The sequence below is a fragment of the Sorex fumeus genome, unplaced genomic scaffold (assembly GCF_029834395.1).
Source record: "Sorex fumeus unplaced genomic scaffold, SorFum_2.1 ptg000007l, whole genome shotgun sequence".
Lineage (NCBI taxonomy): Eukaryota > Metazoa > Chordata > Mammalia > Eulipotyphla > Soricidae > Sorex > Sorex fumeus.
In genome coordinates this window covers 61,115,796-61,143,591 of record NW_026606064.1, presented here as the reverse complement: position 1 = coordinate 61,143,591, position 27,796 = coordinate 61,115,796, and the positions used below count along the sequence as shown (strand labels likewise).

The following is a 27,796-nucleotide window of genomic DNA, read 5'->3' as shown; positions in this document are numbered from 1 at the left end:
AAAATAGAAAAGTGACTCATATTGGTTTTTGAATTTTGATTTTATTTTTTATTGAGCGACAATAATTCACAATATTTTTGATGATGGTTTTCTGTGTGCATATTCCAACACCATACCCATCACCAGTGTGTCCAGTAATGATATTGTTTGAGTGATCATAACTATTAGATTAATTTCATTAGTTAGATAACAATATAACATTAGCAATAATAATAACCTGCATTCTTTCTTTCTTTCTTTTTTTTTTTTTTTGCTTTTTGGTTCAGACCCAGCGATGCACTAAGGAATTACCCCTGGCGGTGTTCAGGGGACCATTTGGGATGCTGGGGATCGAACTCGGGTTGGCCGCATGCAAGGCAAAAGCCCTACTAGCTGTGCTATTGCTCCAGCTCTAATAACTTGCATTCTTATCGACCCAAAGATTACTCTCAACATATGTTTTAATAAGATTTAGCCACTGATAAACTAAAAATTATGAGTGTACAGTTCACATTAAAGAGTCAGTTAATAAGTTGTTTACAAATATTCTAGCATATAAACATGGAAAATGAGCCTATTTCATTGGTTCTTGGGCATCTATAGTATATAAATTTATATGTTTAGATAGAATGTTCTATAAAATATTTAGTATCAAAGTAGTTAATAAGGATCGGGATGATAGCTCACAAGTTAGAGCACATGTCTAGTAAGTACAAGGCCCTGAGTTTGATCCCTAGTGCTTTTTGGGCCCAAGTTCACCAAATTTGGGTATGGTCTCTATTAAAATAGTGATAAATATATTAGATTGATGGATTGTGGAGTGTTTCATATACCATGGAAATTATTTACATGCCTGGAACTAAAGATTGCATATAAATGTATGTAAAATAAAATCTGACAGTCATGCAATAAATATATAAACATTTAAATACTTGTAAATAAATAAAAATTCTCACAAAAGTTGAAAGAAGTAGGCCTCTTAAGGTGTCCCCCCCCCCCCAACCACGCCTAAGGTGTTTTTGCCTGATAAACTTAACATTCTAAGTTGTGCTTTGCAGGGATTAGAGTGATAGTACTGTGAGTAGGGCACTTGCCTTTCATGTGGTCTACCTGGGTTCAAGCACCAGCACCCCGTATGGATCCCCACAAGTGATCCCAGAGTGCAGAGCTAGGAGTAAGCCCTGAGTGCTGCTGGGTGTGGCTCCTTCCCCAGAAAAATCAAGTATGGCTTTGTCAATTATTAGTTATATTTATCTATTCTCAGATTCTTGATTTTAAAACTCACAAATAAGGCATTAATTTCTTCTATAAGTTGTCTTGTAGAACACAGATAGCTTCTCAGTAGTGTGCTTATTGACAATGAAATGGATACACTTGATCACTTGACATCCCCTTACTCATCGATTTCCTCAAGCGGGCTCCATTAATGTCTCCATTCAACCCTGTTGCGTGCTAGTGTAGCCCAGTGGCATCTGATCCCTCCAGGAGCACAAAGAGTCTCAAACCGATCATTCAGGGTCTTGGTGAAGTAGTCTGACCATCTCGTAGGTGGGCGGCCACTCGATCTTTTGACAATCTAGTCGGTAATGGCTCTAGTCCAGCGGTCATCTCCAAATCAAATTACATATCCAACCCATCTGATTTTCTTTTTTCTTTTTTTCTTTTTAATTTTTATTACTGAAACACCATGAGGTACATTTGTAGACTTACAAGTTTTTGTGCTTGGGTTTCAGTTATACAATGATCGAGTACCCATCCCCCCACCAGTGCCCATTCTCCACCAGCAATGATCCCAGTATCCCTCCCACCCAGCTATCCCGCCCATTCCATCCCGCCTCTGTGGCAGCGCATTCCCTTTTGTTCTCTCTCTCCTTTTGGGTGCTGAGGTTTGCAAAATAGGCATTGAGTGGCAATCAAGTTCGGTCTATAGTCTACTTTCAGCATGCATCTCCCATCCTGGGAGGATCCTCCCAACACTCTTTACTTGGTGTTCCCTTCTCTATCTGAGCTGCCTTTTCCCCTAGTATGTGCAGCTGGCCTTCAAGCCACGGAGTGAACCTCCTGGTACTTATCTTGACTAATTTTGAATGTTATTCTTCTATTTTGTTACTTTATATCCCCCAGATGAGTGCAATCTTTCTATGCCTGTCCCTCACTTTCTGACTCATTTCGCTAAAATGATACTTTCCATGTAGTACCACTTGTATGTAAATTTCGTGACATCATCTTTTCTAACAGCTGCATAGTACTCCATTGTGTAGATGTACCAAAGTTTCTTTAACCAGTCATCTGTTCTCAGGCACTCAGATTTCTTCCAGATTTTGGCTACTGTGAACAGTGAAGCAATGAACATGGAAGCGCAGATGTCATTTCGAGTATATTTTTTTGCCTCTCTGGGATATATTCCCAGGAGTGGTATTGCTGGGTCAAATGGGAGCTCAATATTTAATTTTTTGAGAATTGTCCATACTGTTTTCCAGAAGGGCTGAACCAGTCGGCATTCCCACCAGCAGTGAAGGAGAGTCCCTTTCTCGCCACATCCACGCTAACAGTTGCTTTTGTTCTTTTGGATATGGGTCAGTCTCTGTGTTGTGAGATGATATCTCATTGTTGTTTTGATCTGCGTCTCCCTATGATTAGTGATGTAGAGCATTTTCTCATGTGCCTTTTTGCCATTTGAATTTCTTCTTTGAGAAAGTTTCTGTTCATTTCATCTCCCCATTTTATGATGGGGTTGGATGTTTTCTTCTTGTGGAGCTCAACCAGTACTTTGTATATCCTTGATATCAATCCCTTATCCGATGGGTATTGGGTGAATATCCTTTCCCATTCTGTAGACTGTCTTTGTATTCTGGTCACTGTATCTTTTAAGGTGCACAAGCTTCTTAATTTAAGATAGTCTTATTTTTTTTTAAATCTCTGTTTCCACTTGGTTGGTCAGTGGAATGTCGTCTTTGAAGATACCATGAGTCTCAATATCGTGGAGGATTTTGCCGACCTTCTCTTCAATATACCTTATGGATTTTGGCCTGATGTTGAGATCTTTAATCCATTTTGATCTGACTTTTATGTATGATGTTAGGTCGAGGTCTAAGCCCATTTTTTTTTTTGCATGTCAGCCCATCTGATTTTAGGTGCCTTGGCAAACGAGACAGCGTTCCTGATTCTTGATCATCGATGGAGGTTGGAACTCCAAATTCTTTCTCTCACTTGAGTGAAATGTGATACTCCAAGCATAGTTCTTTTGATTCCTCTTTGGGAGACCCAAATAGCATTCTAATGCTGTTTTCATAGGGGCCAGGTCTCTGAGGTGTATGTTAATGCAGAAAGAATGGTGGAATAGAAGAGATGTGCCCGAAGTTGGAGGTTCTTCATCCTCTTAGCTATTCCTTAGACCCTCTTGAAGGCGTTCTAAGCCACTCTCTTCCTCCTACGAATTCACTACCAGGATTTCACCATTCTAAAAGGAAGTGATCATCGATGTCAAGAGAGGGGTTCGGTAAGGTGATACCATTTCACCGAAACTCTTCTGTGCCACCCTCGAGAACATCATGCAAAAACTGGAATGGGAAGGAATGGGAGTGAAGATAGACGGTTGGCAACTACACCACCTCCACTTCACTGATCACATCGTTCTAATAACACCAAACATTAGCCAAGCAGCAGAAATATTGGCTGACTTCGACCATGAGTGTGGAAAGGTCGGACTGCAGCTGAATCTCATGAAGACAATGTTGATGAGAAACGGTCTCATTCCTGACATTCCATTCGCTCTCAACGGAATGAACATCTTGGAATGCAACAGTTATGTGTACCTAGGTCAAGAACTCAACATGGCACAAACGACCTGGCACCTGAGTTGCACAGGAGGAAATGGATACATACATACACAAAATGCTATTATAGCATTTTATATGCTATAATAGCATTTTACATGCTATTATACCATTTTTGATTATAAATATGAAAACAGAAAAAGTACAATATAATTTGGAACTTTTCAAGATCTATTTTCCCACCTTACTATTTCCTCTGGGTAGCACTCATTAATACTGTTGATGTATTCTTGAAGGAGAGAACCAGGTTCTGCTTTTATCTCTTGTATCTTTTTAAGTCCACCACTTGTTACAAAAAGTTGTCGAGCTTTGCTATCATGTGGTAGTACCTTGAAAATGAAGCACAAAGAAACGTCATTATTTCTATACCAAGTTGGATTATTTCTGCTTAAAACCATTAATGTCCAACATTACCTGTAATATAAGAGCCTAAATTTGCTGGTGATTTAAGGGAAAATGGAGTCCTTTTAGAACACATTAATTTTCCATGTTGTGGACATTGAATGAAGGCAATGAACGTGAGCACAGGCCATGAAGATTTCTGGAATACATGCGGAGAGCAAAGTCCTCTGTTTACAGCCTCTCAAGGTCTGTCACTACCTACTAGACTCCATATACACTGAAAACATCTCCAGGAAAGTGCATGAATTTCATAAACAAATATTTCACTGCTTCAGACCATTATCCCTTTGTAAAAATGAGATCTAAGTATTCCTAAGTGAGATCAGAAAAATTATTTAAAGTATCTTATGATTATAAATGATGTTTTAATTTTTTTGTTTTGTTTTGATGCCACACCAGGTAGTGCTCAGGGCTTACCCCTGGCTCTGAACTCAAGAATCTCTCCTGGACAGGCTCAGGGGTTCTGGGGGATAACCTAGATCAGCAGCATGCAAGGCAAGTGCCATATCTGGTGTTCTGTCATTCTGGCCCTGTTTTACGATTTTTATGTGCTAACATACTATAATTTATTCCCTGGGGAACACACACAAAAATATGGCACTGTGAATGTGGGTAAAATGAGGAAGGAGAAAGTGTTAATTATTTATGTGAAGTTTATTAACTTACATACCTTTATTATTATGTATGTATCACTGTCAATATATTAGCAAGAGTTAAGTAAAATGCTGTCCCTATTTTCAAGAGGAAAGCATTAGCATGGCAGAAGAGAAGATAATAATTAATTTCCACTTTCATTTCACACCACTTCTAGGCTAAGAGCATTTCTTACCTTACTGAACTGTCCAACCACATGCTTCAGAATATTGGGAGGTGCTTCATACAGCAAAGGCTCAAGGGCCGGTAAGTAGGTGCATTTTTGTAAGACATTCTTTATGGCTTTTTTACTCTATTGAAATACAGACCAAAGTTAATTATTGAAAGCTTGCTAAAAATTCACGTCTTGTGTTCCTGAAAACTGAAAGTGAAGTAAATGGCCCAATCTAACTTGCAGTTGTTTTATTTTCATTTTTTTCAAATACATATCTGTAAACTTCCTATCTTGGAACCAGGAAGTTATCATTAAGAGTTGGAGCACACCTCTTACATGTACCAGGCCCTAAGTTTGACCCTGAGGAACTCAAGGCCCTCTGATCACCACCTGAGTAATCCTGGTGGCCCCCAGCACAACTCAGCCTTAGCAGAACCACATTGCCAGGACCAAGCCCCATCAGGCCTGGCACTGCTGGGCCAATAGCCTCAGGACTTGCCCCTAGGTTCCTGAGAACTGCTGTGAAAACACCACCAACCTATGACCCCAAAACACAGAAAGAAAAAGAAAAGTTCCTATCTTTCATTGGTTTTAATCATAGAATTGTCTGCTAGTTGATTCACATTAAACCTTGAGATATAGTGAATTACTGCATACTTACAAATACCTCTGTGGAAATTAAAACTATAAACCAAAAAGTATATTGAAAATGTGTAAATTATTTTTTTATGTAAGAGTACTGCTATTTATTCAGCCACTGATTAGGCTGATTGAATTGGGCATAAACTCCACCTTACTTTTTTTTCATTTTTTATAATTTTATTTATTGAATCACCATGACAATTACAAAACTTTCGGGTTTAAGTCTCGGTCATACAATGAAACACCTGTACCTTCACCAGTGTCCACTTTCCACCACAAAAACCCTCAGTATACCCCCAATCCCACACACTCTGCTTACCTGTGGGGCAGATGATTTCCACATTATTCTGTCTCTACTTTGATTACATTCAATATTTTGACACCAGACCCACCATTATTATTTGGGATTTTACCCCAGCACTCAGATCTGCCAAAAAGGCAACAGTAGAAAATTTGTTTTCTATTGCTGATTATGAATAATATATGATGTCGCACACTTGCAGTCGTGGCCACACAATTTTGAAATTCTGAAATTTTAACAATTAAATCTGGAGGATTTCTACCAAAACCTGCTGGGTTCTGAGATTTGTTTCTGAGTCTCTTGGATCATGGCTGTTAAGCAGCTTCATCAGGAGCCAGAGAGGCCGTTTGTGGGTGGCAACTCAGGGTCTCGTTGGGGTGGGAGAAAAGGGCCGGCTCCACCCCCATTCCGTGAGGTCCCATGTGTCTCGTCACTAAGAGTCAAAACCTTACTGTCCAATGACATCTGGAAGATGATGGCCACTGAGCCGCCTAGGGGGAGCAGGTGGAGGGACAGCACCCTTTCCCACATGGGGTGGTGAGCAACAGTAACCTACTGTGGAGTCCAGACGCATTTCTGCCAAAAGCCATTAGGCTTCGAGATTTGTTTCTGAGTCTCTGGGATCATGGCTATAAAGCAACTTGATCAGGAGCCAGAGAGGCTGTTTATGGGCGGTGACTTGGGGGTCTCATAGGTATGGGGAGGAAAGGGCCGGCTCCACCCCCCATCTCATGAGGCCCTGTGTGTCTCGTCACTGCAGGCCCAAACCTGACTGTCCAGTGGCCTCTGGAGGATGGTGGCCTTCGGGCCTCCAGGGGGAACAGGCCAAGGCATGAAACCTATTCCCACCTGGGGTGGCCCGGCTTGGCACCAGTAACCTACTGAAGGGACCGGATACATTTCTGCCAAAAGCCGTTGAGTTTCATGATTTTTTTCTGAGTCTCTGGGATCATGACCATTAAGCAGCTTGATCAGGAGCTAGAGAAGCTGTTCATTGGTGGCAACTCGGGGTCATTGGGGTGGGGAGGAAAGAGCCAGCTCCACCCCCATCCCGTGAGGCCCCACATGTCTCGTCACTGTGGGCCCAAACCTGACTATCCAGTGGCCTCTGGAGGATGGCGGCTACTGGGCCGCCAGGGGGAACAGACTAAGGTACGAAACCTATTCCCACCTGGGATGGCCCGGCGCCGGTAACCTACTGTAGAGACTGGACGTGTTTCTGCCAAAGCCAATGGGTTCTGAGATTTGTTTCTCAGTCTCTGGGATCACGGCCATTAAGCAACTTGATCAGGAGCCAGAGAGGCCGTTCGTGGGTGGCAACTTGGGATCTCGGTGAGATGGGGAGGGAAGGGCCAGCTCCACCCTCATCCCATGAGGCTCCACGTGTCTCGTCACTGAGGGCCCAAACCTGACTGTCCAAAGGCCTCTGGAAGATGGCGGCCCTGGAGCTACCAAGGGGGATCAGGTGGAAGGAAAACACCCTTTCCACCCTGGGGTGGTCTGGCGCTGGTAACCCATTGCGGGAACCAGATACATCTCTGACAAAAGCTGTTAGTTTTTGAGATTTGTTTCTGTGTCTCTGGGATCATGGCTGTTAAGCAGTTCAATCAGGAACCAGAGAGGCCTTGCCTCCAATTATATAGCTGAGCCGGAGGTAGTTTGTGAGTGTGTCTCCCACATACCTAACTTTTGACCGTTTACTTTTTTGGTAAACTTTGCCCCAAGTTTTTTGGGTCTGGCCAAAGACACAGCAGCAATTTTGGGGTATCTGGATGTCTGAAGTTGCCATCAGGCTGCTGATGCACTCGCCTTACAGGTACAGATTGATCTGCTGGCAGCATCATACCCCCAAATATGTAAATTATTCTACCTCATGAATATAAGACATATAAAGTATAACATTATAATATTTCCTATCCCTAGGCAATATAATGATAAAATACTTGTAGAAAGTAATTAATAAACATGGTATGTTCTTAAAGAGGTTCCTGGTTTATAGGTAGGGTATTTATTCAGAAAAATTCTGCTGTGTGTAGCTTATGGCTGGAAGCAGGAGATAGGACCTACTCAACAGTAGAGAAAATATCCCTCAACTATAAAAATGTATCAGCCACAGAACAAATGCCCCTACTGCTTTACCATTTCCCTGCCTTTTAAATTATTCATTTTTATAGAGCAAGTTTCTTTTTAAAAACCCTCTAGCTAATGAAAGGATTCAAAAACATGAATGTCAAGTAGTGAAGTGGCCACGTTTCCAAAGAAGGTTGGATTCCTGGCCCCACATGAAACCTCCGAGCAGTTTCCAGGACATGGGGGTCCCTGGAGCACCAGCAGGTATGGCCCTGCAGGCTCGAGAGCACTGGGTGGCCCAGGAATCTGCAGCACTGCCAGCTTGAGCAGACCATATCCTCAGGCCCTTTCTTCAACCGCCAGCCTGAATGGCCAGTGGGGTCCTGGGCCTTCTGGGCACTGCTTGGAAGCCCATCTCATTACTGAAGCCCAATCAGACATTACTGATTCCTGGTGATAAGGGTCACCCATTTCTAAAGAACAGTCACCTCAATTATTTTGATAAATATCTATGTCTTGACTCACAGAAGCAGCATGTCCATAATGAGCGCATTTTAAATCAAATATTTCAAAGGAATGCAAAACTAACCTTTGGAGAACAGTTCAGAATTATGCCCTTACTTTTATCTGAAGATCCTCGGAAGTGTCTGCTGACATGTACAAAGAAAGCAGAACTGGCAAAGTGTTGCTGACTGCCACCGCTTTTGCATGCTCTGGGGTGTGTCTGCCAATTTGTCCTAAGGCCCAAGCAGTAGCAGCCTTAATGTGATGCTCTGGTTCCTCCGACAAGCACTGGGCTAACTGGGGTACACCCTGCAGCATCGATGAAAAGATCAAGTATCAGTGATTATAGAGTCTCACGTGGAACTGGGGTGATACTGCAGCGATTGTAGGGTGTTTGCCATACACATGGCCAACCGGTCCCTGAGCACAGCGAGGGGTGATTCTTGAGTGCAGTGCCACAAGAAACCCCTGAGTATCGCTGGGTGTGGCTCAAAAACCAAAACAAACAAAAAAAAAGAGTCCCACACATTGGAATCGTTTTGACGATCTTCTAAATGACTCAGAAAATGAACCCATCATAAGGAGCTTTGAAGTCAATCACGACTAATTTACCCATTGGTGTTTACCACCCAAACTGAAAGGCATTTAACCAAAGATGCCACAGAATACAGGCAAAACCAAATTCCATCGCGAAAACTTAAAAATACTCAGGATTTAAAACCTTTTTATTTTTCTTTGTTAAAAAAAAAAAGTTAACTTTGGGGCGGGATAGAAAGTACAGTGGGTGGGGCTGGAGCGATAGCACAGCGGGTAGGGCCTTGCACGCGGCCTTGCGCGCGGCCAACCCGGGTTCCATTCCCAGCATCCCATAACGTCCCCCTAGCACCACCAGGAGTAATTCCTTAGTGCAGAACCAGGAGTAACCCCTGTGCATCGCTGGGTGTGAGCCCCCCCCCACCTCCGCCAAAAAAAATAGAGTACAGTGGGTAAATCACTGCCTTGCATGAAGCCTACCAGTCAGTGTTAATTGCTGACATCCGATATAGTCCCCTGAACCCACCAGGAATGATTCCTGAGTGCAGAACCAGGAGTAACCCCTGAGCACTTCTGAGTGTGGCCCCAAAAAGAAAAAGCTAACATAAAATTCATCCATAATTGCCTTTCCACAATTATAATAGATGATACAGTACCATGGATTAAAATGCAAATTGATTGAATTATTAATAATAATAGGAGCAAGTATTAGATTTAAATATATTTTAGTTAAAATAGACTTCACTAAAGCCTGTCATGAAATAGTATATGAGTGTGAATTAATTTGGTCAACTTTTAAATCATAGTTTTGTCAAATAGAAATGATTGCTTTTGCTACTCAGCATGGGCTGTCCAGTGGCTTTCAATTTTATCTAAATAATCAAAACAATGAACTAAATAAAGGGCCTCAAATTCATTACAGTTTATACATCCAAGAAAGGATAGTATAAACTATTTCTGGGGAGATAGCTCAAAGCAGTGGACCTTATGCTTTACATGAGGGAGTCCTACCCTACAGGTAATTAAATATGCACCTAAGAAAGTACTAAATAAACAAATCAAGGATTAATTCCAGATTCCATATAGGCATAAATTGCAAACTAGTTTGAGACTAATAATTATCTCTTTGAATTTAGTTCCAGGGAAGCTCACATCTTATGTTTCTAGCTATAATAACAATGTCCAACAGATGATGTATTTTCCCCCCACACCCTTAAATTCAGTTACGAAGACCAATTCTAAAAGAAACAAGCCATATTTATTCACTGACTTATTGTTTTACAACAATGACAATAACAAATATGTGTCAGTGCCATTAGTTAAGAACTATCTTCAGAGCAGACAAGTTTCCAGAAAGCCCATACTTCTGAGACACACCAAAGCAAGACAGTACTATCCTTCCTTCCACAAAAACTCTAACTCACTGCGCATTTTTCACTGGGTTGTTTGCTTTCCTCGTATTGATTTTTATGAGTACTTTGTATATTTTGGGAATTGACACTGTGAAGTAGAATGTGCAGTAAGCATCCTTCCCATTCAGTAGAATACTGTTTTGTTTTGGTGATAGTAGTTTCTTTTCTCAAGAAAAAATTTAATTCAAAATAGTTCAAGTTTTTTTATCTTTTTCTTCTTTCTCCCTTCTATTGGAGCTGAGTCTCCATACATCTCTAAAAGTTATGTTCAAGTAGTTATGGGGATGTAGCTCAGTGTTAGTGCATGTGCTTTGCATGTGTGTGGGCTGGATTCAATTCCCAACATTGCCAAAATAAAAAAAAAGCCTTCCAAAACAAACAAACAAACAAAAAAACTCCCCAAATTTACTATTTTCAAGTTCTGCTATTACCTCTTTTTGTATGGTTTTTTTTTTTGGCTCTAGGTCTTACAACAAATATTTAATCCATTATGAGTTAGTTTTGAATTAATTTGTATTCATGGTGTTAGGTCTAATCTAGTTTCATTCTTTTGCAGATAGCTTCTCAGTTTTCCCAACATTTACTGATGAGACTTTCCTTGTTCCATGTAAGTTGATTGTCATAAATCAGTTGTGCATATATGTGTGCTGTTTTTCTGGGATGTCTATTCTGTTCCATTGATTACTGTGTGTTTTAAATTCTAATACCATGCAGTTTCATAATTGCTTTGTTAGCACAGTTTAAAATCATGGAATGTGATACCATCATTTCTATTCCCCTCTCCTCAGGAGTGTTTTCCCTTCTCCTCAGGAATATTTGAGGTTTTTTGTAGCTCCAAATACATTAAACATATTTCATGAATTTTCTGTTTTATTTCTGTGAAAAATCATAATCGGGATTTTGATGAGCATTTCATTCACAATATAGATTGCTTCAGGTAATACAAGTTTAATTATGTTAATCCTTCCAATCAATGAGCACAGAATATTTTCCACCATTCTTATGTCTGCTGGCTCTTTTTAATGATACCTTATAGTTTAATTTGATATGTACCACAGGCCTTTATAATATTTGTTTGAATTTATTCTAAGGTATTGAAATTTTTGGTTAGGCAATCTCACGTAAGTAGGTTTATTAAAAATTAGCGGGGGGGGGGCCATATCCAGCTGTGCTCAGGGCTTACTCCTGGTTTTGCACGTAGGGATCGCTCCTGATAGAGCTCAGGAGTCCATATGCGGCACTGGGGATTGAAGCTGGATTGGCCGTGTGCAAGGCAAGCAGGTAACCTGCTGTACTATTCCTCAAATTACTAGAGGAGTTAATTTTAACTGAGGTATACTTTACATATTGGCAAATTTACAAAAGTCAATCCTTCAAAATAGAAATATGCTATTTAATTAAATAATAAAACTCAGATATTTTATTGGTATTAAACCTTAAAAATTACAAGTAAAATAAGCCTTGCTTAAAACATTGCTTTGGGAAACTTCTAAACATCAAGACAATGCTTAAATATTCTTCAGGTAATTACTTAACTCAGTCACATGTCTTTTATACTTCATGGGAGTGTTTAATCTGTTTCTGTCTTGGAAAATCTCACTGCAATAACTAGAAAAAAATGATGTAATACAAGCACAAACCTTAGAAATGATCACTGCCATGGCCAGGTTCTCAGAATGAGCTGCAACATAACCGAGCATCATGATCCCAGGTAACCGTGTGTTTCCTTTGCAGGATCCAATACAGTCAATCATGGCAGCCACTCCTCCAGTGTTAACGATCAACTGTGAAAGCTAAGGAAAAAGGGAACTCTAGGTAATCATGACTTTAAAGCATAAGATGACCTGTCAATGTTTAGTTTGACAAAGTTTGTGTTAGACTTAAAAACATATAGTAATGTTCGAAATTAATATATTGAATAAATATACAAGTATAATGCTATTTCAAATGTATGAATGTATTCACTGTTTTACCCTGTGGTTCAATTTTTCAGGTATCAGCACGACAATATTTATCTCTACCCACAATCATGAATGTCAAAATTCCTCACTTAGACATTAGTCCTAGGTTTAGCTCATAACTAGCTAATTACTGAAATCCCCAGTCACATAGTATGAAATAATTAATCATTGAAAACTGAAAGACACTGTCAGATTTAAAATTCTATCTTCATTATCCACTGTTTTACTAATAATGGTTACTTTAACCTTGAAACATTGCAATCAATAAAGATGTTAGATGAAATAAGGTGAAATAATGTATGGCCCTTTAATGTTTAGTAAAATGAAACTGATTAACCTAAATATAAACAGGAAAAGATAAAACTTCAAAATTCATCCAGGCTTGCTTAGCTTCAATTGACTTCAATTCTTAGAATTCACAGCAGATTTTAAAACAGAAGCTATTAAAAGTAGTCATACTAGGGACAAGAAAAGGATGCCCACTCTCTCCACTGCTGTTCAATATAGTACTGGAGGTACCTGCAAGAGAGATTAGGCAAGAAAAAGATATTAATGGGATCCAGATAGGAAAGGAAGAAATAAAGCTCTCACTATTCACAGATGATATGATACTATACTTAAAGAACCCTAAAACCTCTACCAGGAAACTCCTAGAAACAATAGACTTGTATAGTAAAGTTGCAGGCTATAAAAATCAATACCTAAAAGTCCAGGGCTTTCCTATATGCAAATAGTGAGAGAGAAGAAAGTGTCATGAAGAAAACAATCTTGTTCACAATTGTGCCCCAGAAAATCAAGCACCTAGGAATCAGCTTAACTAAGGAAGTAAAAGACCTCTACAAAGAAAACTATAAAACGCTACTTCAGGAAATAAAAGAGGACACAAGAAAATGGAAAGATATCGTCTGCTCATGGATCGGGAGAATCAACATTGTCAAAATGGCAATACTTCCCAAAGCATTGTACAAATTCAATAAGCCCCCACGAAAAGCTAAACCCAATTCTTGGGAAAAAGAAAATGGAAGGAATCAACCTCCCTAACTTCAAACTCTACTACAAAGCAGTAATAATTAAAACAGCATGGTACTGGAACAAAGGCAGAGCTGCAGACCAATGGAACAGGGTTGATTATACTGACATCTCCCCCCAAGCATATGATCATCTAATCTTTGATAAGGGAGCAAGAAATGTGAAGTGGAGCAAGGAAAGCCTCTTTAACAAATTGTGCTGGCAAAACTGGACAGCTACATGCAAAAAAATGGGTTAAGATATCTGCCTAGTACCACGTACAAAAGTAAGATCAACATGGATTAAAGACCTCAACATCAGAACGGAATCCATAAGGTGCACTGAAGACAAAGTTGGCAAAACCCTCCATGACATTTTAGCTAATGGTATCTTCAAAGATGTCACGCCACTGGCCAAGCAAGTGAAAACAGAGAGAGACAAATGGGACTATCTTAAACTAAGAAGTTTCTGCACCTCAAAAGAAACAGTGACCAAAATACAAAGACACTCTACAGAATGGAAAAAGATATTTGCCCAATACACATCCAACAATGTGTTGATATCAAGGATATACAAAGCACTGGTTGAACTCCACAAGAAGAAAACATCCAACCCCATCAAAAAATGGGGCGACGAAATGAACAGAAACTTTCTCAAAGAAGAAATCTGAATGACTAAAAGGCACATGAGAAAATACTCTACATCATTAATCATCAGGGAGACACAGATCAAAACAACAATAAGGTATCATTTCACACCACAGAGACTGGCCCACATCCAAAAGAACAAAAGCAACCTGTGTTGGCACGTATGTGGGTAGAAAGGGACTCTCATTAACTGCTGGTGGGAATGCTGACTAGTTCAGCCCTTCTGGAAAACAGTATGGATGATTCTCAGAAAATTAGAAATTGAGCTCCCATTAGACCCAGCAATACCACTCCTGGGAATATATCCCAGAGAGGCAAAAAAGTATAGTCGAAGTGACATCTGCACTTTTTTGTTTATTGCAGCACTGTTTACAATAGCTAGAATCTGGAAAAAACCTGAGTGCCTGAGAACAGATGACTGGTTAAAGAAACTTTGGTACATCTACACAATGGAGTACTATGTAGCTGTTAGAAAAGATGAAGTCATTAAATTTACATACAAGTGGTACTACATGAAAAGTATCATGCTAAGTGAAATGAGTCAGAAAGAGAAGAACAGACCTAGAAAGATTGCATTCATCTGGGGAACATAAAGTAACATAGAAGACTAACGCCCAAGAATAGCCGAGACAAGTACCAGGAGGTTCACTCCATGGCTTGGAGATACATGATGAAAGCAGACTATAGACTGAATATGATTGCCACTCAATGCCTCTTTTACAAACCACAGCACCCAAAAGGAGAGAGAGAACAAAAGGGAATGCCCTGACACAGAGACAGGGTGGGATGGGGGAGAAGGGCGCTGGGAGGGATACTGGGATTAGGGGTGATGGAGAATGGGTACTGGTGGAGCGATGGGTACTCAATCATTGTATAACTGAATCCCAAGCACAAAAATTGTAAGTCTACAACTGTAACTCATGGTGTTTCACTAATAAAAATTTTAAAAAACGAATCCAAAATACAAAATAAATAAATAAAAGAAAGTTTACCTTGAATTCCAAAAAAAAAAAAAATGTAATCATACTGAATAAGGTTGGTTTCTCCTACCCTAGAGGTTTACCATAGTTTACTTCCCCCAAACTTATCTAAAACAATAGATTTAAATAAAGGTTTAAAGTTACCTTTATTGGTTTTACAATATATAAAATATTTCAGACTCAATTTCCATTGATGCTATGAGAGGGACTCAACAGGGAGTATTATCAGTAGTATGGAAATACATGTGATAATTTTGATAGCTATGGCTGGTCAGAGGGGTACCTCGAGAGTTGAGTGTAGAAGTCGGGGACACTGCTAAACATTCTGCTTGCAGAGTACAGGAGAAAGTCTTATATGAAAGAATCAATGGTACTTGTATGAACAAGGCTGATCTCACCAGACTATAAGGTCTAACAGTTGGGCCTTAGGGAAAAATTGATAAAAACTAAAACTAAAGAGTGGGGAAGTAATTTGAATCGTTGAGCACATACCCAATACAGTGAGGCCCTGAATTTGGTTCTTGGTACCAAATTCAGAGCAAGGCTCCCAGAGCACTGTCAGAGGTGACTCTGGTGGCTTCTAAGTGGTCCTGGTCCTAGGTTAAGCATCAAAATATCAGGTATGTATGACCACCAGCAGTGGCCCCAGTTCCTACCCTACTAGCACCATGATGTGTGGACCTTACTACACTAAACTAAACCTCACTACGTATTATGTATTTTAAAACTTTTACTTTATTTTTTTACCTCAGGTGTATGTTTTGCAATCTCTCTAATTAAAGTGGAAGCATTTTTTTTCACAAATTCATCTTCATCTTTCAGACAGGTAAGTACAACAGGAAAAATCTCTGCTTCTACCACCATTTCTGCAAGATCCACAGAATGTTTTGCAATTTGACTGAGTGCTGAAAGAACTTGATGCTGTAAAGCAAAGACCAAAATCAAGTAAAACATATAGAACCCACTGCAGAGTTCAGACGTAATCTGAGCATCTTTATACATATAGCCAAATGCATTTATAAAAGAAAAAAATAACTACTTCACTGACATAAGATGCCTCAGATTTAAGGCCTTCATATCCTAGTCTTATTTCTAAATATTTGCTTTATCAAATTCCCTTTTCTACACTTAAATATATTTGTTCTCTATTGATTATTTTACTCTCTAGCAATTAAAGATGATCAAAGAATATGAAATTTGGAATATTACTATTTTTAATAATTAATATTATAACTTTGAATTATTTTATTTCTTAAATATACAATATTTATATAAAAATTATCAAGCATTACTGATATATTATTTTTGGCATGATGCTAATATAATTCCATTGCTTAGTTAAAAAATTTTAAAATTCACAGATTATAACCATTTAAAAACAAAAGTCTAAGTAATGACTTTCTCCCATTTTCATTAAAGTACTGTAATTTACAATATTTTTAATGATATTACTAAAAATTACATTTTAGAAAGTTATTAAGAAAGACTAATATAAACATGGCAATTTTCAAAGGAAATTTACATATTTATAGTAAGGGAAAGCTTCCAGAAAACCTCATTGTTTTGCAGCCCTGAGATTCATGCTAATATTGATGCTGCTTCTAATTTTCAATATTGTAAATATTTTTTATCAATCATGTCATTGTATAATTCTGATAGCATAATTTTCACTAATAAAGAGACCAAACACATAATAAACCAATATATTTGCAGAAGTAATTTTATAATTATTTTTAAAAATGTATAATAATAATATGTACAAATTTCCTTTTTTTTGGGATTAGAAGCCTGGTTAATTTGTTTAATTTTATTTTTAAATACCTTCAAGTTAGCGTCAGGATTCAGGATCATCTGGGCTAAGTGAGCAATAGCGCCTGCATCCACTACTGTCTGTGCCAATTCCGGAGAATGTTTTGCAATTTCACTGAGGGCTGAAGCAGCAGCCCCTTTCAAAGCAATTTCTGGCTCCTGAATACAGAGCACTAGAAGAGGGACAGCTCCTGCATCGACCACAGCTTGTGACAGTTCTGTGGGTCCAAGAAAAGTAATTAAGGGTGTATTGGTGACCCTTGTGCAAGCCATTTTTCACCCTGCCAGATCCAGATCCAGCTGCATTTCAGATCAGCCTTCCCGGTTTCATAAACCAGGTGGGCTGATCCCAGGTGGCTGAGAAGGATATAGGTCAATAGATGGACCTTCATTTCCATGAACATGTTTGAGCTAGATTAAGCTGGAATGACTTGTTCTTTACTTTTTAAAAAAGAGATTTAAAAAAGATGTTCTATAGTCTACTTTCAGCATGCATCTCTCATAGACCAAACATGATTTCCACTCAATGCCTCTTTCGCAAACCACAGCACCCAAAAGGAGAGAGAGAACAAAAGGGAATGCCTTGCCACAGGGGTGGGATGGGATGGGGGGGCCGGGGGGTTGGGAAGGATTCCAGGAGCAATTGAGGTGGGGAATGGGCACTGGTGGAGGGATGGGTACTCAATCATTGTATAACTGAAACCCAAGCACAAAAATCTGTAAATCTACAACTGTACCTCATGGTGTTTCACTAATAAAAAAATTAATTAATTAATTAAATTTTAAAAAATTAAAAATTAAATAAAAAAATAAAAATAAAAATAAAAAAGCAGATGTTAACTACTTAACATAGTAGAATAATTTGACAGTTATTCTACTCTCAATGCATGGTCTTCTATGCATGATTTTATCATCACAGAAAAATTCAAGTTCTATATTTTAGAACAAAATTTCACATTAATTAATGAATACTTTGTGTTATTTACCTGAGTAAACCTAAACACAAATATTGGGCAAATTAATTCTATATTATTTTTCATCCTATAGATCTATTACAAGATAATAACATTATGAGATAATAAACATCATACAAAATTAAAAGGTAATTTTATTTCACACATAAAGTTTCACAGTCAAGATTTATAACAGACAACATTCATTGTTATGCATAAAAGTTAGTATGCATGAAAAAAATGATTGAATTTATCTTAAACACTTTAAATTTCAGAAATAAATTTTTAAGAACATTTAAAACTTTAAAAATCATTTTTAATTTTAGAAATAAGCATTTACCTTAGGGTAACATTACATTTTTAAGAAAATATAGTTTGATGTCCACTGTTTGATTTCATTCATTATGCTTTACCTTAGAAGTACCTGTATTATAATTTTAGAAATAAGCATTTACCTTAGGGTAACATTACACTTTTAAGAAAGTATAGTTTGATGTCCACTGTTTGATTTCATTCATTATGCTTTACCTTAGAAGTACCTGTATTATATAAACTATTTACTCATTCTATCCTTAAACAAGTATTAATGAAAGGCTGGTATGTGCCAAAACGCTGTACTGAATTGCAAAAGTTTTCATTTTTTAAATGTAGTGTAAAATATAGCAGGAAGTTAATATGTAATCTTGAGAACCAGAAATAGATAAGAGAAAAATGAATCACAAAAAAAAAGTTTTATGAGCCCGAATGATAGTACACCAGGTAGGGCGTTTGCCTTGCCTGAGGCCGACCTGGGTTTGATTCCAGCATCACAGATGGTCCCCTGAACACTGCCAGGAGTGATTCCTGACTGCAGAGCCAGGAGTAACCCGAGTATTGTATGGTACTACCCTCTCAAATAAAGTCCAAAAAAATAAAAACATGATAAAGAAACTGCAGCAGCAGACTGGATTATGAACCTCACTATGTAACAGATTCATGAGAAGCACCTTTAGAACTAACTGCCACTTCCTGAACCGCAAGAAAACAGAAGGTAAAAGCAGTTCATTACTATTGCCCTTGCTCCAACCAGGGGGAACGGGGAAAATATAAAATGATGTATATAATCCCTACATATAATTTCCCAACACTAATACCATCACCAGTGTCAATTTCCCTCCACCAACGTGGAGATCACCCCTAGCAGGGCTGGGGGCAGATTATGGCAAGGGACATACGGGTGGCCAGAGAGGAAGGGGCAGTGCTTTCCAATTCCTTCCAGTGCACCTGGTTGGGAGGTAAGGTTCTGAGATGAAGACAGACACAGACAGGGTTTTCTGAATATGTGATCCCAAGGAGGAGGCCACCATTCAAAACTTACCCACCATAAGGTATAGAAAACTCATTAAGGGTCCCATCTGTGGTCACTAAGAGAAAGCAGATTTACCTAATCTAAACTTTATAATCGAATAAACAACCCTGATACCTGCATTATGCCTGGCAATATTTTTAAGTGCCCCAGCGACAGCCTCCTTGACTCCAGGGTCAAAATCTTCCAAGCAGATCACTAATGTATCCAGAGCTCCACAGTCAACGACGGCTTGAGCTAGTTGAGGAGAATGCTTGCCAACTGCGCGGAGCACAAAGGCAGATGCTTTCTTATAAAAACGCTACAACGATGAAAACAGAATTTAATGTGTCTCGAGCACTCACAAAACCTAATTAAAAATAGGCAAAGCCAATATAAAAGTAACAGGGATATAAAAGTTTAACAGCTTTAAAAAACATATTCATGGGCCAGAGTGATAATACAGCAGGGAGGGCATTTGCCTTGCAAGCGGCTGACCCTGGTTTGATACCTGGCATTCCTTATGGTCCTCTGAGCACCACCAGGCGTAATTCCTGAGTGCAGAGCCAGGAGTAGCCCCTGAGCATTGCTGGGTGTAACCCAAAAAGCAAAAATAAATAAATAAATAATTAAAATTAAATTAAAATAAAAATAAATTAAAAAGTGTTCAATAGCTCATATGTAACAAAAATGAAAACTAGGGACATATGACTCAAGTGGCAAAGTGTATGACTTGCTTGTGAAACCCCAAGAGTTTTTATTGTTGTTTGTTTGTTGGTTTTTTTATGTCTCACCCTATGGATATTCAGAGGTTACTCTGGCTCTGCACTCAGGAATTACCCCTGGCAGTTCTAAGGGGATCATTTGGTGATCAAACTAAGGTCAGCTGTCTGCAAGGTAAATACCTTAACCAGATCCCTGATTTTAGTCCAGCAATTTAGTCCAGCCCAACCCAATCAGTACCCCCAGGGGTGGTGAGACCAGCAAGGCGTCACCAGCAAGAACCTACTGGGTGTGACCCCTAAAAAAAAGAAAACCACTATGCAAAATCATTATGATTTTAAAAATTGCAGCACTACTTTTATCACAATAATTGAAACACAATTGTTACATTTACATTTAAAATGTTTTACTCTGAACTGCCTTTGAAAACTGTATAAAATAAAGGCACCCATGTGCGTCCTGTGCTGATGTGTTGCTGCTGGGGGCTTGTTGCCTGAGCATCTCCTTACTGGCATGTGGATCTCCACTCTGGAGAAGCCAGTGGTCTTTCTTGAGTGAGTAACTTTACCTTTCTTTTCTCTTTTATTTCCCAATAAACAGAATATAAAACAGTTTTCAACAATTGCATGATTCCTGCAAATTCAGATTTAGGTGTCTATTTCACACGAAAAGATATTTGTTTAACATAGATTGTCAGCATGCACAACCCAACTCTGTATACGGAAAAATGTTTCTCATGTAGGTATTCTTAGTCTCTAGCTTTACAATTACTATTAAAAATGACCTGATGGGGCTGGAGCAATAGCAAAGGGGATAGGGCGTTTGCCTTGCACGAGGCCGACTAGGGTTCGATTCCTAGCATCCCATATGGTCCCCCGAGCACAGTCAGGAGTAATTCCTGAGTGCATGAGCCAGGAGTAACCCCGGTACATTGCCGGGTGTGACCCCAAAAGCAAAATAATAATAATAATAAAGTAAAATAAATGACCTGATAGTCAGAGCAACTGGAGAGTAAGTGTTATCTGGAGAGGGTAGGGCAAGTGCCTTGCATGCAGACAACCCAAGTTCAATCCCTGCCACCCCAACAGGAGTGATCCCTGAGCACAGAGCCTCAGTACCTGCTGAAATATCATTCTGGTCCCTATTTTTTATACGAATTTTCTCAGTGCTACAGGGAGCAGGGGGGTCAATCCCAGTCTGGTGGTTCATATCTGATGAGTCAGTGCTCAGGCTTGGGGGTAGGCATGCAGTACCAGGAACTGAACTCAGGGACCTCAAGCATTCATGGCATACTCTAACCCTTGAAGTGTCTCCTCGGGTTCATTTTGACCACTTTATATTGTACAGTTCAGTGGCATTTAGTGACACTGTACATTCATAAGATGGTATGACCTGTCATGTATTTAGTTCCAGAGTATTACTATCATCCCAACAAGATCCCATACTATTGAACAGCCTCTATTCACTCCCTCCTTCTACTCCCTGGCAACCACAGAGATTCTGCTTGTTTCTCTGAGCTTACATACTCTGGATATTTCATATAAATGGAATCATATAATATGTACCATTTTGTTTGACTTCTTTCTAGTATATCAACTTCAAGATTCATCCATATAGCATATATCAGATAATTTTTTATAGTTACTAATATCAGATTGTAAAGATAAATATATACCTATAAATAGAATGAAGATTTCAAACTCTAAACCAGAAAATTTCTTAACTGTTGTGTGGTGGCACTATCCAGGAGATCCCAAATAGAACCATCAAGGAGGGGAAAAAATAGGGCATTCTTAGATGACCTTTCAAAGGAATTACATGCTTGCAAAAATTATACATTTTTGGAGCTCTTCCTGGCACAGCTCCTTGACCACCTGGACTGTTGTGCTTATGGGCAAGCTCTAAGCACTGGCCTTGATGGGGGTGAGCTGTTGCCAGAGGAACTGGCATGGCTTTGTTACCACCAGCAGCCAGGGCTTGAGAGAAGGAAAGCTGACACCTGTGGTATCTATAAAGCTCATTGTTCCACCTCATTATTAGCTCATAGAAACTTGCAACACCTCACAACACTCTGTCCCATCTAGCCCATGTAATCATTCACCTTCCTCTTTCTGTCTTGTGATCCATACATAATGTATTTCTTTCTGCCCCTATGTAAATAACCAGTGTTCTCCTCTAATGCAGTAGTTGGTGTAGCTATTACACCAACAACTACAATACTTGGTAAAAATACTTTATCAAATATTTCATTACACACTCCTTTCTAGTGAATGCTTCTCTGCCTCTTTTTTTTTGACACTAGACCCACCATTATTATTTGAGATTTTCCCCCAACACTCAGATCTGCTGAAAAGGCAACAGTAGACAATTTGTTTTCTATTCCTGGTTACATATGATGTCGGTGGCTGCAGTAGTGGCCGCACGATTTTGAAATTCTGAAATTTTAATGATTAAATTTGGAGGGATTTCTGCCAAAACCTGCTGGGTTCCGAGATCTGTTCCTGAGTCTCTTAGATCATGGTTGTTAAGCAGCTTGATCAGGAGCCAAAAAGGCCGTTCGTGGGCGACGACTCGGGGTCTCATTGGGACAAGGAGGAAAGGGCCAGCTCCAACCCCATCCCGTGAGGCCCCACGTGTCTCATCACTGAGGGCCCAAACCTGACTGTCCAATGGCCTCTGGAGGATGGCGGCCACCAAGTCGCCTAGGGGCAGCAGGCAAAGGGACAGCACCCTTTCCCCCTGGATGGCCCAGCAACAGTAACCTACTGCGGGGACTGGACGCATTTCTGCCAAAAGCCACTGGGTTCCGAGATTTGTTTCTGAGTCTCTGGGATCATGGCTGTTAAGCAGCGTGATCAGGAGCCAGAGAGGCCGTTCATGGGCAGTGACTCAGGGTGTTGTTGGAGTGGGGAGGAAAGGGCCGGCTCCACCCTCATCCCGTGAGGCCTTGTGTGTCTTGTCACTGTGGGCCCAAACCTGACTGTCCAATGGCCACCAGGCCGCCAGGGGGAACAGTCCAAGGCATGAAACCTATTCCCACCTGGGGTGGCCCAGCGCCTGTAACTTACTGCAGGGACTGGACGCATTTCTGCCAAAAGCCATTGGGTTCCGAGATTTGTTTCTGAGTCTCTGGGATCATGGCCATTAAGCAGTTCGATCAGGAATCAGAGAGGCCATGCCTCCAATTATATAGCTGAACCGAAGGTGGTTTGTGGGTGTGTCTCCCACATACCTATCTTTTGGCCGTTTACTTTCTTGGAAAACTTGGTCCCAAGTTGCTGGGGTCTGGCCAAAGGCACAGCAGCAATTTTGGGGTATCTGAGAGTCTGAAGGTGCCTTCAGGCTGCTGTTTCACTCGCCTCACAGGTATAGATTGACCTGCTAGCAGCACCATAACCCTGCTTCTCTGCCTCTGCTTCAAATGTTATATATTACAGTTTCACTAACTAGAATGGTCCCTGTGTGCAGAACCTCAGTACCTGCTGTACCATTACTTATTTGTAACTTATTTGCCTAGGGATCCATACATCTTTCTAATATTGAGCCTCTAAGTCAAATACTTCCACCTTCACAGGAGCGATATTTTATGTATAATTCCCTTAAAATATATTATTTTATATATTTTTATCTTTTTTTTTTGCTTTTTGGGTCGCACCTGGTGTTGTGCAGGGGCTACTCCTGGCTTTGCACTTAGGAATTAATCCTGGCAGTTCTCAGAGGACCATATGGGGTGCTGGGAATTGAACCCAGGTTGGCCGCGTGCAAGGCAAATACCCTACCCGCTGCAGTATCGCTCCAGCCCCGTATTTTAAATATTTTTCTCCTTATATTAGCATTATGGAGAATAATTTCATATGTACCCAAAAGTAAAATCTTCTAAAGTTACATGTGCATGCTAGGGGAAATGGCAGCTCAGATAGAGAAGGGAGCACCAAATAAAGGGGATTGGGCGGATCCTCCCAGGATGGGAGATGCATGCTGAAAGTAGGCTATACACTGAACATGATTGCTACTCAATGCCTCTTTTGCAAACCACAGCACCCAAATGGAGAGAAAGAACAAAAGGAAATGCCCAGCCACAGAGGTGGAGTGGGATGGGTGGGATAGGGGCGGGGGGTGGGAGGGTACTGGGATCATTGGTGGTGGAGAATGGGCACTGGTGGAGAGATGGTATTCAATCATTGTATAACTGAAACCCAACCACAAAAGTTTGTAAGTCTACAACTGTACCCCATGGTGTTTCACTAATAAATTTTTTTTAAAAAGTTACATGTACAATTCAAAGCAGAAAGTTGTAAAAACATCCTAATAGTTCTAATGCTTCTAAGTTTGCAACTGTACCTAAACTAAAAAAATTGTATTAACTACAAAACTACACACATATATTATTAAACAACTCTTACATTCTGTTCCGCCATTGAATAAACAAGCTGTGGAAGAATGTCGCCTTTCACAATTGCTTCTGCAAGATCATCATTATAATTCGCCAGTCTCCCAAGAGCCAAAGCAGCCGTCTGCTGAATTGTTGGGACCACATCCAGAAGAAGAGGCCTCAACAAAGATACTACACCTAATTAAAAAAGAACAGGAATTTTATAAAAAAACAAATACATAATTCAGTATAAACTGTGATAAGTAAATTAAGGGCATAACCTAGGAAACACACAAAAATTATTCTTTGAAAACAAATGAAATATTTAGAAGCTTCTCACCCACCAAGACATTAAAGTTACAATAATCATACTTTATTATGATTTTATAACTATCAAAGAATAAGAATATCATGAAAATAAGTCTTTTTAATTGTATTAAGAGTTTTAATCCCTGATTAGCTATGTGACCTGACAAGTCTGCCATAAGAAATGCAAGGCAATGTTCCGAAGCATATGGCATAACACTTTGGCTGGGGGATAACGGTGGGGTTGGTTGAGGGGGTAGGTTTCTCTCAGTTCTTGGAAATCCAATCTTTTAGGAATCATTTCAAGTACTCTGATCAATGAAATCTTTAAAAAAAATTCCAGCTCTTTGGTCTTTTCTCTGATTCCAACTGAACATTTACCAAAGTCTGTTTTAGATACAAGAAATGAGGAGGGCTATTTGGCAAAGGACCTCACATGGGCTGGAGCGATAGCACAGCGGGTAGGGCATTCGCCTTACTAAGCGGCCAACATGGCTGACCCAAGTTCTATTCCTCCGCCCCTCTCGGAGAGCCCGGCAAGCTACCTAGAGTACTTGATATGCCAGACACAGTAACAACAAAGTCTCCAATGGAGACGTTACTGGGCCCGCTCGAGCTTTTTCAGATTATTAAAATATAGATCCAGATAGGAAGCAGATAATACTATCAATTCTTATAATATTACTAATAGAATTATTTAGACTTTAGGTATATTAGCAGCAGCAGTGTCATCATCATAATCATCTTGATTGCAATATAATGGTGGCATGAACTTACCAAGCAATTTGCTTTCCTATTAATTACTTGAACTCATGAATTTTATAAAGAAATCCCTATTACTGTACATATTTCTTTCAGATGCAAATGTAAATATAAATGTGATTCAAAATTTTTCTTCTAGTTCATGCTGGCATATAGAAATACAGCATATTTTTGTTTATTGATTTAATAGGCTATATCTTTCTTTACTGTACTATTTCTACTACATTTTTAGTCAAGACTGTAGTAGAGATTTTTAAATACAAAATATGTCATTTTCAAATAGTGATAATTCTACTGTTTTTTTACAATTTAGATCCTTTTTAATAAAATTTTATAAATATTCTTTTATTTAACAAAATATTGTATTACTGACCCAGGAAAATGAGTTTGGTATCTTTGTTTTTAGGTTTCTTTTTTTTTCTTTTTTTAGTGAAACACCATGAGATACAGTTGTCGACTTACAAGTTTTTGTGCTTGGGTTTCAGTTATACAATGATCGAGTACCCATCCCCCCACCAGTGCCCATTCTCCACCACCATTAATCCCAGTATCCCTCCCAGCCCCCTTCTCCCCCATCCCACCCTGCCTGTGTGTCAGGGCATTCCCTTTTGTTCTCTCTCTCCTTTTGGGTGCTGTGGTTTGCAGAAGAGGCATTGGGTGGCAATCATGTTCGGTCTATAGTCTACTTTCAGCATGCATCTCCCATCCTGGGCGGATCTTCCCAGATGGGCACCCTTTATTTGTTGCTCCCTTCTCTATCTGAGCTGCCTTTACCCCTAGAGTGTGCGGCTGACCTCGAAGCCATGGAGTGAACCTCCTGGTATTTATCACAGCTGTTCTTGGGTGTTAGTCTCTTAATTTGTTACTTTAGGTTACCCAGATGAATGCAATCTTACTATGTCTCTCCCTCTCTTTCTGGCTCATTTCGCTTAGCGTGATATTTTCCATGTAATACCACTGGTATGTAAATTTCATGACTTCATTTTTTCTAACTGCTACGTAGTACTTCGTTGTGTAGATGTACCAAATTTTCTTTAACCAGTCATCTGTTCTCGGGCACTCAGGTTTTTTTCATATTCTAGCTATTGTAAACAGTGCTGCAATAAACAAACAAGTGCAGATGTCACTTTGACTATACTTTTTTGCCTTTCCGGGGTATTTTCCCAGGAGTGGTATTACTGGGTCAAATGGGAACTCAGTTTCTAATTTTTTGAGAATCGTTCATACTATTTTCCAAAAGGGTTGAACCAGTCGGCATTCCCACCAGCAGTGAAAGAGGGTCCTTTTCTCGCCACATCCATGCCAACACAGGTTGCTTTTGTTCTTTTGGATGTGGGCCAGTCATTTTCTTGTCTGATTGCTGTGGTCAGGACTTTTAACTCCATGTTGAATAGTAGTGGTGGGAATGAACATCTTTGTCTTGTGCTTAATCTTAAGAGAAAAGATTTTTGCTGTCTTTCACAATTATGATGCTAACTGTAGGTTTTTCCTATGAGCTTTGCTTTGTTGAGGTATGTTCCTTCAGTTCCCATTTTAATGAACATTTCTATTATTAACAGATGTTGAATCTTATAAAAAATCTTATCTGACTTATAATTTCCCCCCTTTTCTTGGTGCATTGTATCAGTTGTGTTGAACCAGCCCTGTCCCTCTGAAATAAATCCCATTGGGTCATGATTTATTACTCTTTCAGTATAGTGTTCAATTTAGTTCACTAAAATTTTGTGGAGGATATTTGATTATCTATATCCAACAAGGAGAATGAGCTTTAGTTTTCTTTTCGGGTAGAGTTTCTGTCTAACTTTACATCAGGGTAATGTTAACTTCAATGGTCTGATCCTGTTTGGAATTTTGGGACAATAGCGACATTGGTCAGGCAAAACTGTCGATTGAATATGATGTCGTCAATTTCATTGTGGAACCGTCCACCAGAAGACTCCCATGTCCAACGTTTAGATTCGGCCTTCTGGAATTGTGAGTTACCATGGATGGTCTTGGTAGACATGATGAACTCAGACAGCCTCTCACCCTATTTGTTCCATTCTAGGCCATGGGTCCCGATGTGGAGTTCCTCGGCTGATCTTCTCGGTCCTATCTTGGCATTAAAATCACCGACAATGATCATGTTGAAGGTGTGGTCTTCTTTATAGAACTTCTCCAGCTCCATGTAGAACTTCTAATTTCTTATTGATCATTATTGGATGTTGGTGCGTAGGAAACAAAGACAGAAACTGCCGGCAATGAGCCACATCTATTCAAGTGTAATCGTCCAATTTGGGTAGTTAGGCATTCGAATGAATCAACGTTTATGGCCAAGTTCGTGTTGACAAGGACACTGACACCACCAACACCTCTTTTACTGCATGTTCCCAGGAACAGTTCTTCCCCAGTGTCAAAAACGGCATGATGTGATTGATGCCTTCTCGTCTCAGTCAGACCAATGATGTCATACTTGATCTTTCG

At 39.6% G+C, this 27,796-nt stretch overlaps 1 protein-coding gene across 4 annotated transcripts in view; it reads right to left on the bottom strand.

The window, feature by feature from the left end:
* SPAG6 (sperm associated antigen 6) overlaps positions 1–27,796 on the bottom strand; it is a 43,263-nt gene that overhangs the window by 517 nt on the left and 14,950 nt on the right. Inside the window, exons 3-10 of one of the 4 annotated variants that reach the window (XM_056135974.1) lie at positions 24,297–24,463; positions 19,309–19,492; positions 16,906–17,111; positions 15,832–16,005; positions 12,129–12,281; positions 8,660–8,851; positions 5,047–5,163; positions 3,999–4,144 (exon numbers count right to left, since the gene is read on the bottom strand). In XM_056135974.1, the coding sequence (XP_055991949.1) occupies positions 3,999–4,144; positions 5,047–5,163; positions 8,660–8,851; positions 12,129–12,281; positions 15,832–16,005; positions 16,906–17,111; positions 19,309–19,492; positions 24,297–24,463 (1,339 nt within the window). The remainder of the gene's footprint in view (positions 1–3,998; positions 4,145–5,046; positions 5,164–8,659; positions 8,852–12,128; positions 12,282–15,831; positions 16,006–16,905; positions 17,112–19,308; positions 19,493–24,296; positions 24,464–27,796) is intronic. The other 3 variants (XM_056135994.1, XM_056135984.1, XM_056136002.1) reach the window with 3 other exon arrangements.